Source organism: Gossypium hirsutum, chromosome D12 (genome assembly GCF_007990345.1).
Source record: "Gossypium hirsutum isolate 1008001.06 chromosome D12, Gossypium_hirsutum_v2.1, whole genome shotgun sequence".
In the NCBI taxonomy this organism is placed as follows: Eukaryota; Viridiplantae; Streptophyta; class Magnoliopsida; order Malvales; family Malvaceae; genus Gossypium; species Gossypium hirsutum.
Genome location: NC_053448.1, coordinates 29,669,217 through 29,682,067, shown reverse-complemented (window position 1 = coordinate 29,682,067; position 12,851 = coordinate 29,669,217). Strand labels below are relative to the sequence as shown.

Genomic DNA, 12,851 nt, shown 5'->3' with positions numbered 1-12,851 from the left:
TGAGCTTTACGCTCAGCATACGTTTTGTTAATTTCGTGCACAAGTACAGGTATTTCTCAAAGACTCTGAAGGTGAATTCAACATTCGGATAGCAGATTTCGACTCAACTAAGTTTGTATAGCTTTTTTTGTTCTGTTAATGATATGTACCTAAGATTATCTAGTTTCAAATTGTAAATGGTCAATTTTGGGAAATGATGTTGTGAATGAAATGAAATGGTTAATGCTTATGTATGGTAAAGGTGTTAATGACTCTAAAATGGTATGTTAAGTATGTCTATTTGTGTTGAATGGTTGATTGGGGCCTTGAGGCCAAACATTGTTGTCATATGTTAGGTTGAATCAAAAGAAATTGGGAACTTAGTGGACTACTGAGGAAGTCGCGACTTCACTTCTTGAATGTCACGATGTCAACCCTCCTCGTCGCGGCATCCCCTGTTTGAAGTTGCGAAGCTAGCTCTATATTATTTTGAAAACTTTACAATTTGGTCCTCAGGTTGGGAAGCTTGCTTACTGTCTTCAAGGTCGCAACACCGAGCCCTGAAAGTTGCAACACCAACCTAGAAAGCTTTGACAAGGTTGCAGTTTAGTCCTCGTTCAACCTCGAGATGGCATAAGCTTTCATATGCTCATAAATGACCCGAAAATAATATATATCATGTTTTATGCATGTAATACTCGTATCTAAATGTCTAATGATGGAATTTGAATATAATTTATCGTCATTTCTCCAGCAACGATTGTGGCATCTTGTAGCTCAAACTTGGTAATCAAGTCAGGTATGGGGTATTACATTGGTTAAGTGCAAAATTTTGTTAGATTGGTTAACTTTCTTGAGGTTTTCTTAAAATTAGCTTGGGATATGATTTGATTGATGGTTTCATGTTTCAGGCTTCAACGTGTTATGCTATGGGGTAGGGCAGAAATGTATTTGATATTTGAGCGATATGGCCTCCAAAAAAGCCAAAAGGTAGGCTACATTTTCTTCGTTTGCTGAGTCTTTTTTATTGTGAATGGTAACGTAGGCGTGGCTAATCAAATTATTTGATATTCTATTGGTATAACTTAAAAAAAAAATAATGTGATAAATTTGGAGAAGGTTGCTACATTCTTGGTGTACTTATCATATGTTGAGGAAGGAGAGAAGCTGCATTTCCATTTGACGTATAAACTTGAAGACTTGTGAATATCAAATATTAATGTTTAAGGGTCTGCTTGTATTTTATCCTTCTAGTAAAAGAATAGACAAATTGATCTTTGTATATTAGATCAAAGAGCAAACCAATCCTATTAAAAATTTCTATCCATTTCTATTGTAAAAATTTGACCCGTACATACACGTCAACATAAAATACACATGACACATTACATCACTATTTGGTTATTCCGTCAATCACACAAATTTTTGATCGTACAAACGAATGAATTTTTTACCAAAAATGACCAATTTGCCACAAAAAATAGCTTACTCATTTTTTAAATAGAGAGGACAAAATACAATCCGATTTCTAATAGAAAGGCTTCTATAGTACTTTTACCGCATAATGAGTTGAAAATAGATGGAAATTATGATTTTAAGAAATCTATTGGACTGAAAGTGAGATGGACTTCTATTTTACTCCTTGTTTCCAAACAGTTCAATCAATAATGTCAGTGTTTTCTTCTCTCTTTAGTTTCAGTTTAATATTCATGGCTTAAACAACAATAACGTTGGTTTTTTTATCATTATGAAACAACATAAGTGGTTGGTGGTTGGTTTTGCAGACATATGTTCATGGGAGTTGTCCTGTTATCAAAGTGGCAAAAGGGGTGGCTACAAAGTGGATCAGGGATCAACCAGATTTCTGGACTTCCTGTCTATATGATAGCAAATAGGTTCCTGATTCACCAGTCTTTGATATATATTTGGATATGAGTATGGATAACATAAGAGACACAGTGGATCAAACAATGCTTTCTCATTTTCAATTCTACAAAAGAAATCTGTCAGCCATAAGCCGAAGCCAAGAGCTTCTTATCTTCCTAATCTAAACAAACAGAAAAACCCCTGCAAAAAGATTTGATTCTCAATGAACATTTCGAGCGAGCCCGAGGCAATTGCAACTCTATAAACATAAATTCCTACAAAAAAAAAAAACACAAATAGACTCACCGCTGCATTTATCCAGTTTTAAGCTGCCATCCTCTTATCATTCCCAGCTGAACTTGCGGAGCAGAACAAACTTGCTTGTAAAACGTGTTCGCTTTAATTGGATAAAACTTGCAAGGGAATTCAACGGCCATTGATGCCAGCTGACTATCTCTTTGCTTGTATTTCTCAGTAGACATCTTGGGAGGTTATCACTATAAACTTACTTAATCCTTGAAAGTTGAAATAGGTTCTTCCTTCATATCCCCTTTGAATGCCTCCCTGCATGTGGTAATTTGACGCTTGAGGATACTTTATGTTTTATCCTTCAGTTCAATCAGTGACTAATAACAGACTCCAAGATACCGTCAACGCTGGCTAAAATTGGGAATTGAAAAATCATAATTTGTGCCAGTTTTGATATGGTTGCTTTCCGCACCGTTTCAAAACATACATGCACCCAGCCGCCATGAATAACCCAACTGCAGCAAACGCTATCATTGTTGAGTTCTCAATGGTCCTATAATAGCCTCTCTGCAACATGAAGAAGCTGGCCAGTAAGTTCATCAGAAAAAAAAATAGAATTATATATCATACAACAAATTCTACCACAAGATTCATTGAGCAGAAGCATAAATTCATTTTTCCTACACTCAAGTGCTCAGGGAAAAAACAATGCCTTCAGTCATTCTTAACCAATTCATAGCAGCAGCAGATGAAAGGAGACAGAAGAGATATATCTTGTTTCATACAAGAAGAGAAAAAAGAGCACACATGCATGCAGATGTTAATTGGTGCATAAATCAGCCAGGGACACACCTGCATGAGAATAAACAAAATTGCTGCATTTGCAGGAGCCAGAGAAAGGCTTATCATTCCTCCACGCAACTCATTTGGCACATACCTATAACATGATTACAGCAAAGTGATCTAAAACTAATTTCTACGAATAAAAGGGGCAATAAGAAAGAAAGGAAAAGGGAAAAAAAAGGACTTCCTAAAAACTTGAAAAAGAAAAAGGTGCAGCATACATGGTTCTCAATCTTGCAAGCAAAGGCAGAATTAGGCCAATGCAGGCATGGTATAAAGAAAACTGTGTGACGAGAACTCCAATTTCCTGCAATTCAGATCACATAACTCTGAGACCATGAATGTAATAAAAAACAAGGCGCCCTAACTTATACATTTACAAATACATACAGAGAGACAACACGAACTTACCTCGTAATCATAAGCTATTATAGATAAAAGAAGAGCCTGTACGACAAATGCACATGTTAAGCAATCCTCAGTTCGAAGAGAAGCATTAATAAGCCAAGGAAACACTGTGCTTCCTAACATCCTTGCTCCCAGCAAGCATGGATATATCAACCCTAGAAAAGCTTCTCGACCATCAGCCTAACATATAAAAATCACCTTCAAATGGAATACTTCAAAGAAATCAAGCTTCCAAGATGATAATTTGGAAACCTAAAGGGAATAAACAGAAAAACTGAAAAAAACTAATCACATGTCGTCAACAATAGATATGATGTTACCACCAGTGTTGGGGCCCAAAGAATCCAGAAAACTGCAATGGAGAAATGAAGGCAAGCTTGTGCACACGCTAGTAGCCATATCCTTCTATCTGCAGAACACAAGCACTTTATAACATTTTCTCTTTTTTTTGGTAAGATAGGAACACTAAGAATCAAAGGTAGGATCTTCTGCAAAACCCAGACATACAACCACGTAGAACTCATTAGCGAAGACAGATAAACCCCAATCTACCTTAGATGAGTGCATGTATTTGATGATGTGACACACATTTATTACTTTTAGCTTTAAATGTTCAATTACAAATAGGCTAATCTCAAAACGCTGCTAAAATGGTCATTTTAGAAAGTTCTGCCCTTAAGAGTTCGTTTCCATCCATGAATAAGAAAAAAGAACTAATGAAACTACAAAATTCTTACCACCAAGGATATACACAGAAAAGGACATCCTATAATCCTTAAATGTCATTATCTTCGTAGTTCCATCATAATGTCTGGACATGCAGGCGATGCCTAGTATCGCCAGTAAGGTGGCTGCAATGGAAGGAGATCCAATCCCTTTCTCCAAATTACCACCCACCATCCAATTACCAATCACTTGACTTCCAATCAAAGATGCGGACTCAAAAAAAGTCATCAACCAAAATGTTTCATTCAAAATATCTTGCCTATGACCCGGCTGCAAAAATAGAAAGAATGCATACCATCATGTTCAGAGTTTTCATTTGTTTCTTAGAAACCAGAGAATCACATTGAGAAAGAACTGAACCTTTGAGTCAACCTTGTCATGTTCAACAACAGCCCATGTCTCGAAACTGAAGGAAAATATTGACGTTGCCAAAGACAAACATAAATTTGCTACCCAAAAGCTAGGACTTGGTGCAACCATCTTCCATATCCCAACAATAAGGTGCAAGATAAAAAACACCAAACAAGTTTTCTTTCGACCTCTACATAAATAAAAATAAATAAAACTATCAAAATTTTCACAATTATACAACCCTTGATTAATCCATAGCTAACATTGGGTAATTCATAAAAAAAATTACTTAAAGTGATTAAATAACCATGAAAAGGTTTAGTTTTACTCACATTAAATCAGAGACAAGACCTAAGAGACTACCAACAAAAAGAGCAGCTCCAAATCCAATAAGCATAAACGTCACCGTATCTTCCTTACTTATCCCATAGTAAACCAGCTCAAACTCTCCGTACACCAACCACAATCCATCCAATACTAGAAAAAAAAAAGACGTAGAAATCAGATCAACTATCAGTTCTTTTTCCTTTTTTGCTTTAAATTAAAAAAAAAGTTTGAATTTTTTTAAAAACAAATAATGTACCTGATGCGAGGGAATAGAGAAGGAGAAAGTAAAGTTGGAAGCGGGGTGAAGAGGACGAGAAAGGGTGGTCGGACAAAGAAGAAGATTTGGTGGTGGGAGCGTGTTTGGAGAGATAGAAAGGGAAGAGAGAAAGTAAGAGAAAAGATGAAAAGAAAATGAAAATGAACACGGAAGAACTTGGTTCCCAAATGAAGGTTTCGATCACGATCCCCATTTCGATCTCAGACGGAACCCAAGATCGGATCGGGATTTAAGATTAGGGGAGGAGATCCAAAGTTATTATCGGTAACGCATTTGATTTGGTTTGAGGCAACTGACAAGTGGAAACTGAGAAAGGAGAAGTGGGATTCGTTTCTCAAGTTTCAGGCATACCCGTCGTTTTACTGTTATACTCAAAACGCTGCGTTTCAAATAACAACTTCTAAACCAAATATTTCTTAGCAAGCACATTTTTTGAAAAATAAAAATTTAGGATATTAACAATAAGAAATATATTATTGGTTTTTGTTATTGGATTTAAATGTGTATGAAAAAAAAAGATATATGTTGCTTTAAAAAAATTATTTGGTACATTAATGGAGATTTTAGACTCCACAACCATATTCAGGAGGTTAAGAAGCATTTTATAAGAGTACATGTTAATTTTTAAGTGTTTTATAAGTGTTTTAAGCGGAGCAGGTGGGGCAAGTAATCCATCTGCCCCGCCCTATATCCAATTTTCAAAGAAAAAAAATTCACTCCATTCAAAACAGATTGGTGCAAAATCCACTGAACGATTCAGGTTTGCCATCATTACGTGGATTAAAAAAGTACACTATGTATGAAATACTCACCCTTAAAAAAAGGGTATTTTAATCCTTGTAGTTTGCAAATAATTTTGGATAATAGTTAATTCTTTTATTAGTCTTTGTAGTTTGCGAAAATTGTATATTTAGTCTTTCAAATTAATTTGGTCATTTTAGTCCTTAAACATTTTAAATTTTAAATTTTAAATTTCAACCCTCACTAAACAATAACTATTAAATTCATTAAGTTCTACTATTTTTAAAATATGATGTAACAAACATATTATTATATATGTAATGCCATGTCAGATTATTATTTCCACATTACTCACTAAAAATTTAATTAATGGAATAATTATTATCATTTGCATTAAGATTGAAATTTTAAAATTCAAACTTTATAAGAATTTAGAATTATCCAAACTAAATTTACAATTATGCACATAGTACAAGACTAGTAATTAAATTTAAACAATAAGTTTAAATGCTTAAATTTTGGGTCAAGACTAAAATTTTAAAATTCAAAAAGTACAAAGTTAAAATTGATCAAATTAAAATATGTGAACTAAATCCATAACTTTAATAAAGTACAAGGACTAATAGTAAAATTTAACCTTTGAAAAGCCTTTGAAGAATTACATCATCATCATCATCATCATCATCATCATCATAATATAAGAGAACAACTCCATTAAGAATCATGGAAAAGGCTTCACAATCCCCTCAAACCAAAAATCACAAAGCTGAAAGCTGTACAAATGCAAATATGTATTGAGAGAAAAGAATGAACCAATGAATGACAAATATCTGCCCTAAATGGGAATCAAGAATGAGGGTCTATGTTATTTGACAAATTTGTTAGTTCTTTTATTCTTTATCAACAGTCTAATATATACTTTTTATATATATAACTAAGAAGCTCCTAATAATCTTGATCCAAACTCCTCCTTATCCATTGTTGTTTGTAGATGTAACTGAGATTTTTGAGATGATTCAAAGCACGTTGATGAATATCAAACTGGCAACAAAAAAACGATCCTCAGGATTTCGTGCTGAGTGCAGCTCAAATCACATAACTGTAATTCATAGAATTTATAAATTAGTCTTCTGCAAGTTGTTAAATCCTAGGGAAAAGATATTCTCAAGTTGCATTACTATAATATGCTTGCACCATCATCAAGTATTTAACATTTTTACAGTCATTTAGTTTCCTCAAAATTTCCAGATTTGACACATTTTGTTAGCATATCTTGCAAAGTGTAATTGTGTCAACACGTTTAAAGCATACCACTGTCAAACACATCGGCATATACCGGAGAATTGGTTTTAACAAAGGTGCATATTCAGAAATATGAAACTAAGATCCATAAAGAGATTAAGAACCATTCATGAAATTCCCCTATATGTTATTGGAACTATCAACATACAAAATAAAACAGAAACATGCAATGGCAATACCTTATTCATGGAGTATAGACAGCAGGTTTCATCCAGTCAATATTTTGAATGTTAGTCATTAACTCATTAGAAGTCCTGTAGGAGTAGTCAACAGTGAAAATAAGTCAAGCAATGAAAGAGAATTTAAGGCCTTAGTTCACTGCAGACATGCATGGAGCCGCAGGATTCTTGTCCCGAATGGAATCAAGTCCCAGATGAAAGTACTTGTACTATTTACCTGTAATCCACATCTATAGCTAGGTTTACTGCGATTGTTTTGACATCCAAAGGTGGCTTGCTAGAGGCTTTGGCATCTACATAATCCTGTTTACCATCCCCCTGCAACATCAACACAAGCAAGGAACATGAATGGGGAAATCCAAGTTTGCTTTAAGTGATCGGAAAACCGCACCGCAAGACGTGGGAAGCCAACTTACACAAATGTCAGGTTGCATCCACCCAGGGATGCTTCTTGAAACTAGGGTGATATACAACTCCATAGCTGCTTCTAGACTCATATTACCAAGTTTTTTCCAGGCATTCCTGTAATGAAGAAAAATCAGTTTCTTCAATCATATGGAAGACGATTATCAAAGATAAAAAAGGGAAGGATCTAAGTTGAACCAACAAAGCAATTGGGAATCACTGTACTGTTTGAATCAATATATATGGTTTTATTCTTTACATTTTCACTATTCATCAAGTCAAGTCAATTCCATTCATCATTCTTCATGAAATTTCTATCAATCAAGTTCTTAAAATAGATACAGAAAGCACATTATTACACACAAATTAGATAGGGTTTCCTATTCCAAATTCAAGAGGAAGTAGAAAAATTAAAAACCAAAATTCAGAGGGGGGAATTTTACCACTTTGCACGAGCAGATAACTTGAATGGCATCGGCTGAGGCTCGTGGCAAGGCCCTTGAGTGGCAATCTTGTGAAGTCCATACAATTGCATCTTTAAATCATTACCAAGTTTCAAATCTTGATCAGCATTACTTTTTTGCACCGAAAAACTCACCGCTGCACCAAAATCTTTCTCCAATTCGGTTCGTTCAATACCCTCCCAATCATCATCAGATGATGATGATGATGACCCCTCCAATAAGCAACCTCCTCCATTCTCTTTATCACACATCAAATCCTCAATCCCTTCTTCATCCTCTTTAGCTAGTTCAATCTCAGTGGTTTCACTAACAAAATTCTCTTCAGGTGAACTAATTCCTTCAACAGTTCCCTCTGTTTCTCTAATTAATTCTTCACTACCATTCGAAGACTCTTCATGGGTACCAATTTCTTCCACGGATTCACATAAAGCATCAACTTCTTCAACTTCATGTTTTTCTGATTCAGTTTTGACTTCCGCATATAATCTCGACACGATCTCTAGATGTTGATCAATGATAGAAGAAAAGGAAAGAAGCTTAGCCAGAAGGAAGGAAATAATAAAAGAAAAAGAAAGAAAAATTTCCATGGCTACCCAAAGAAAGAAAAACAAGAGAAGAGAAGGGATTGGTGGAAGTGGGAAGTTGAGAAGGAGAGCAAAGTATATATAGTGATATTATAAGGCAAAAGTGTCGGTCCATGGACTTTTGTAGGGGAAGAGTTTGAAGTTTAAAGAGGGAAAGCTATTTCGAAAAGGACTGTTCCGCTAACTGCGGTGTATGTGAAATAGTATATGTGGTTAAGGTATCCAATTATCTATCACTACCGAATATTTAGGTCTAATTTGCCCCTACTCTCTTTACTCTTCAAGCTTTTGCAATTTAATTCCTCTACGTTTTCTTTTTCTACTAGGAATTTAGGGCTTATTTAATAATAACTGTTACAAAATTTTTAAATCTCAATTGGCTATATGTTTTAAACCAATACCTTAAAAATTAAAATGTTAGGTATTAAAATTTAGCAACTATTTATTAATAATTTTATTAAACTTTTCAAATTAAATATTAAATTTAAGAAAATAAAAGCACGGGATTAAATCTTAAAATTTTAAAAAGTATAAGGACTTGGAGCCATAATTAAACTGAATATTTATTTTCTTTTTTTTCTTTTGATCTTGTGGAGTCATATTAAAAAAAATTACCGATTGAGTCTTAACTCGATTGACATCGGCATAATTGCTAGTACAAGAGGATGTAGGTTCGAGTACGCTAAATCGCATTATCCTTCTATTTAATTTAAGGGTTGATGAGGGTTGTGAGTAATTTTAAGTATTGTATCAAAAAGAACAGATATGATAACAACCTATCAAAAATATATTAAAATTATTTAATAGTCTATTTTCTAAGATTATAATTAAATAAAATATTTTTACTATTTGAATAATGACCGGACTCTAATTATAAAGTTTAATTGACAACAATCATAAATGAAAATTTATTTGAAAGGTAGTGTTTTGATTTTATTTTATTTTATTTTTTCCTTTTCTTAAGATTCGTTTGATTTAAAAAAAATGGAATTGGATTCGATGTTAGTTTTATACGTTAAAAATTATAATAATTTGAATCTAATTGAATTTTTTATGTTTTTATTTCAATTTTGATTTTTTATAATATAAAATAAATATTCTACTTCTAATTTAATAAATGATTTCTATAAAATTACATTTTTTTAAAATATTATTTCAAAATTGATAAATAAACAGATCTATAGCAATAAAATTGAATTCAAGTTAACTTAGTTATCTATGACATTCAATTTTATTTAATCAGATTTTCTTTTTGAATTATGATAACAGGATAAAACTCGAATAACCAACGTAACTTGAACTCAAATCACACCTCGAGCGGCGGACACCTTTAACCATCAAGTCATCACATAGGGTTCATTTAATCAAATTTTCTAAATCAAACCAAATTTTGAAAAACTCTTAATCACAGTAGGAAAAAAGGAAAAGAAAAAATTTGCTTCGTATACAAGGTTTCTTTTATTATTCTTTTCCTTCTCTTTCTTCTTTTTGGGCAATGTTGATTTAATTTTATTGATTCTATGTCTAAATTTAATGTTGCAGCTAATTCAAAATGAAAAGATAATTGAATGGTTAGTCCCTTCCCAACCATAAATAAGAGGATGATACACTTCATCTCACTCTAATCCATGTCCTCCTACATTGTTAATAATGCTTATTTCAATCGAACTAATTAATCTAGCATTGCTCCAAGCCCTCACTATACCAAAACCGGTTATTAGCGGCGTTTATAGCGGCGTTTAATCAAAAAACGCTACAAAAAATATAGCATTAGCGGCGAACTAAAATAAACGCCGCAAAATGTCATCAATAGCGGCGCAAAAGAGCTAAGCGAACGATGCCATTTTTTGTTTGGATTCAGAGATATTAGTGGCGATTTTAAAAAAACGCCGCAGAAGACAGGAATTAACGGCGCTTCTAGGAAGCGTCGCTAATGAGTTCAATTCAATGATGCCGTTTTCCTGTTAAGCTTTTAAACATGTGTGGCCCTTTCTTAGAAACACCACAATATGCAAGAATACCGGCGTTTGGTCATAAACGCCGCAAAAACTATTAAGAAAAACACTGCCATTTTCAGTTTAGGTTTTGGGGACTTTAGTGGCGCTTAATGAAAAACGCCGCTATAGTCAAGAATTAGCGGCGCTTTATCATAAGCGTCGCAAGACTGTTAAGAAAACGTTGTCGTTTTTCATTTATCTTTTCGAGACGTTAGTGGCGATTTTCGGAAAACGCCGTAGTAGCGAAGCTTTAGTGGCGCTTTATCAGAAGTGCCGCAAAACTGTTAAGAAAACGATGTCGTTTTCAATTTAGGTTTTAGAGACTTTAGTGGCGCTTGTCTAAAAACGCCACCAAATATAGAAATTAGCGGCGATTTCTAAAAAGCGCCGCAAATGAGTTAAGCCAAACGATGCCGTTTGCTTGTTGAGCTTTTGTGACATTGGTGGCGCTTTCGTAGAAACGCCGCAAACTGTGAAGAATTAGCGGCGCTTTAACATAAGCGCCGCAAGACTATTAAGCAAACGATGTCGTTTATTATTTAGCATTTAAGGCCTTTAGTGGCACTAGTTTAAAAACGCCGTAAACTGTTAAGGAAATGATGCCGTTTTTATATAGCTTTTAGAGACTTTAGTGGCGCTTAATAGTAAATGCCGCCATAGTCAAGAATTAGTGGCGTTTTCTCGAAAAGCGCCACAAAAGAGTTAAGTGAGACGACGCCGTTTCCATGTTTAGCTTCTCAAAAATTGGTGGCGCTTTTATAGAAACGCTGGAATAGTCAACCAATACTGGCGCTTTTGTTTAAAACGCCACAAAAAGTTTTAGTCTTTTGTTTTTGAACTTTAGAGGCATTATCATTTTAGGGGTTATGTTTATTGTTTATTTTTTAATGGATGGGGTTTACACTTTATAGTTTATATATATATGCTATGAATCAGGTTTTAGGGTTTATAATTTATATATGTTCTTTAATTTAGGGTTTAAGGGATATGAGTTATGGGTTTATGGATATGGCTTAAGGATTGGGGTTAAGGGTTTAGGGGTTAAGGGTTAAGGGCTGGGGTTAGGGGTTTCGGGGTTTATAGTTAATGTTTTATGATTCAATGTGTTTAGGGGATATGTGATGTGATCCGGCCCAGGTTAATCGAGTCGTTTCACGTAGATGCCCGATCGTCGATGAGGAGTTTCGTACCAAAAGGATGGTTTGTTTGTAATCGGCTAAAAATATGTAGTAAAGTGATGGATATAAGTTCACAAAGGGGTAAGTAGGATATGGATAGGTTTGACAACAAGGGGATGGAGAAAGATAGCTAATTTGTTTGGCTCGGTTTAAGGATAAAATAATAAAGATAAAATATAAGATATTCGGTGGGGATGGATAAGTGAACTTAAACACCAGAAACGATTCAACACTAAAGAGTGTCACCCCAATTTCTATTTGGTTAAGGTGGATTTACGGAATTGTAGAAGGATTGAACGCCACACCAATGCAAGGTGATAAGTTCAAAAGAGAACGATAGACGCCATTAGCACGCTAGATAAGTCATATCGAGACTCATACGAAATAGGATAGGAGGAAACCTCTCAATCAAGTTTTCAATAATCAAATTCTGTAACCTTTTACAATAAATAAAATAAACTATTTATAGGCTCTCTAATGCCTATTAAAATTCAGCTACTAATGTGTTCACACAATAATTAAAAATGTTCACACTTCAAGCATTAAATCTCTGTTCATGGATAGTGTAAGTTCATGCATGGTTGAATAATCATGTTTCTTCCCAAAACCCGTTCATGCATGCTTAACCAATAAGAAAGCTTCCTTGTTCCATGAATGTGCATCTTCAATTCATATCCAACCCCTCTTGGACGAATGCTAGGTGCATGGGTCATGCATCTATCTTAATTAAAGCTTTAATGATGGGCTGGTTCATGAATGGAAGCATGTACCTTGTAAATTCGTTCTCCCCTTTGTACATGCACATTATACATTCAATGTGATGAATTAAGGTAATATTCCCTCCCTTTGGACGTTCGTGAATCCACCCATACATGTATAGGAGCTGATTGGTCAAATTGAGGTGTGAATGGCTTAGATGCTGCCTTGGGAATACGATCGGCCAAGCTTGTGCTTTAAGTTGCTGGACACCTTTTG

At 34.4% G+C, this 12,851-nt stretch overlaps 2 protein-coding genes across 15 annotated transcripts; both read right to left on the bottom strand.

The window, feature by feature from the left end:
* Window positions 1-1,875: 1,875 nt before the first annotated feature.
* Window positions 1,876-5,361, bottom strand: LOC107945356 (molybdate-anion transporter). Of its 12 annotated transcripts, none has more exons than XR_005921548.1 (11): window positions 5,006-5,361; window positions 4,755-4,899; window positions 4,432-4,612; window positions 4,083-4,341; window positions 3,669-3,754; window positions 3,349-3,525; window positions 3,159-3,244; window positions 2,947-3,031; window positions 2,567-2,661; window positions 2,152-2,409; window positions 1,876-2,046 (listed from the first exon to the last, which is right to left on the bottom strand). XR_005921548.1 is itself a non-coding variant. In XM_016879323.2 (10 exons), the coding sequence occupies exons 1-10, from the start codon at window positions 5,217-5,219 to the stop codon at window positions 2,355-2,357; spliced, it is 1,383 nt and encodes a 460-aa protein (XP_016734812.1). In that variant the 5' UTR covers window positions 5,220-5,361; the 3' UTR covers window positions 1,939-2,354. The 12 variants fall into 12 exon arrangements, 6 of the variants coding, with proteins under 6 accessions (XP_016734812.1, XP_016734811.1, XP_016734817.1 ...); XR_005921549.1 differs by having other exon boundaries at window positions 3,666-3,754; window positions 4,444-4,612; XR_001696519.2 differs by having other exon boundaries at window positions 3,666-3,754; window positions 5,006-5,360.
* Window positions 5,362-6,465: 1,104 nt separating this feature from the next.
* LOC107941233 (acyl-CoA-binding domain-containing protein 3) lies at window positions 6,466-8,794 on the bottom strand. Of its 3 annotated transcripts, none has more exons than XM_041106603.1 (5): window positions 8,097-8,794; window positions 7,665-7,770; window positions 7,466-7,566; window positions 7,249-7,323; window positions 6,466-6,540 (listed from the first exon to the last, which is right to left on the bottom strand). In XM_041106603.1, exons 1-4 carry the CDS (start codon window positions 8,702-8,704, stop codon window positions 7,254-7,256), a joined length of 885 nt encoding a protein of 294 aa, XP_040962537.1. In that variant the 5' UTR covers window positions 8,705-8,794; the 3' UTR covers window positions 6,466-6,540; window positions 7,249-7,253. The 3 variants fall into 3 exon arrangements, with proteins under 3 accessions (XP_040962537.1, XP_040962536.1, XP_040962535.1); XM_041106602.1 differs by lacking the exon at window positions 6,466-6,540 and adding an exon at window positions 6,542-6,808; XM_041106601.1 differs by lacking the exon at window positions 6,466-6,540 and adding an exon at window positions 6,542-6,866 and having other exon boundaries at window positions 8,097-8,793.
* Window positions 8,795-12,851: the final 4,057 nt, after the last annotated feature.

Bases quoted from the DNA above. Each gene is read 5' to 3' on its own strand.
- LOC107945356 (XM_016879322.2), bottom strand. From the start codon at position 5,219: ATGGGGATCGTGATCGAAACCTTCATTTGGGAACCAAGTTCTTCCGTG. The intron at 4,900-5,005 runs GTACATTATTTG...TTTTTTTTCTAG, and splicing joins TCTCTATTCCCTCGCATCAG to TATTGGATGGATTGTGGTTG. The intron at 3,245-3,348 runs GTAAGTTCGTGT...TCTGAATTGCAG, and splicing joins TAATAGCTTATGATTACGAG to GAAATTGGAGTTCTCGTCAC.
- LOC107941233 (XM_041106603.1), bottom strand. From the start codon at position 8,704: ATGGAAATTTTTCTTTCTTTTTCTTTTATTATTTCCTTCCTTCTGGCT. The intron at 7,567-7,664 runs GTAAGTTGGCTT...TTGATGTTGCAG, and splicing joins GGATGCAACCTGACATTTGT to GGGGATGGTAAACAGGATTA. The intron at 7,324-7,465 runs GTAAATAGTACA...CTACTCCTACAG, and splicing joins GCTATAGATGTGGATTACAG to GACTTCTAATGAGTTAATGA.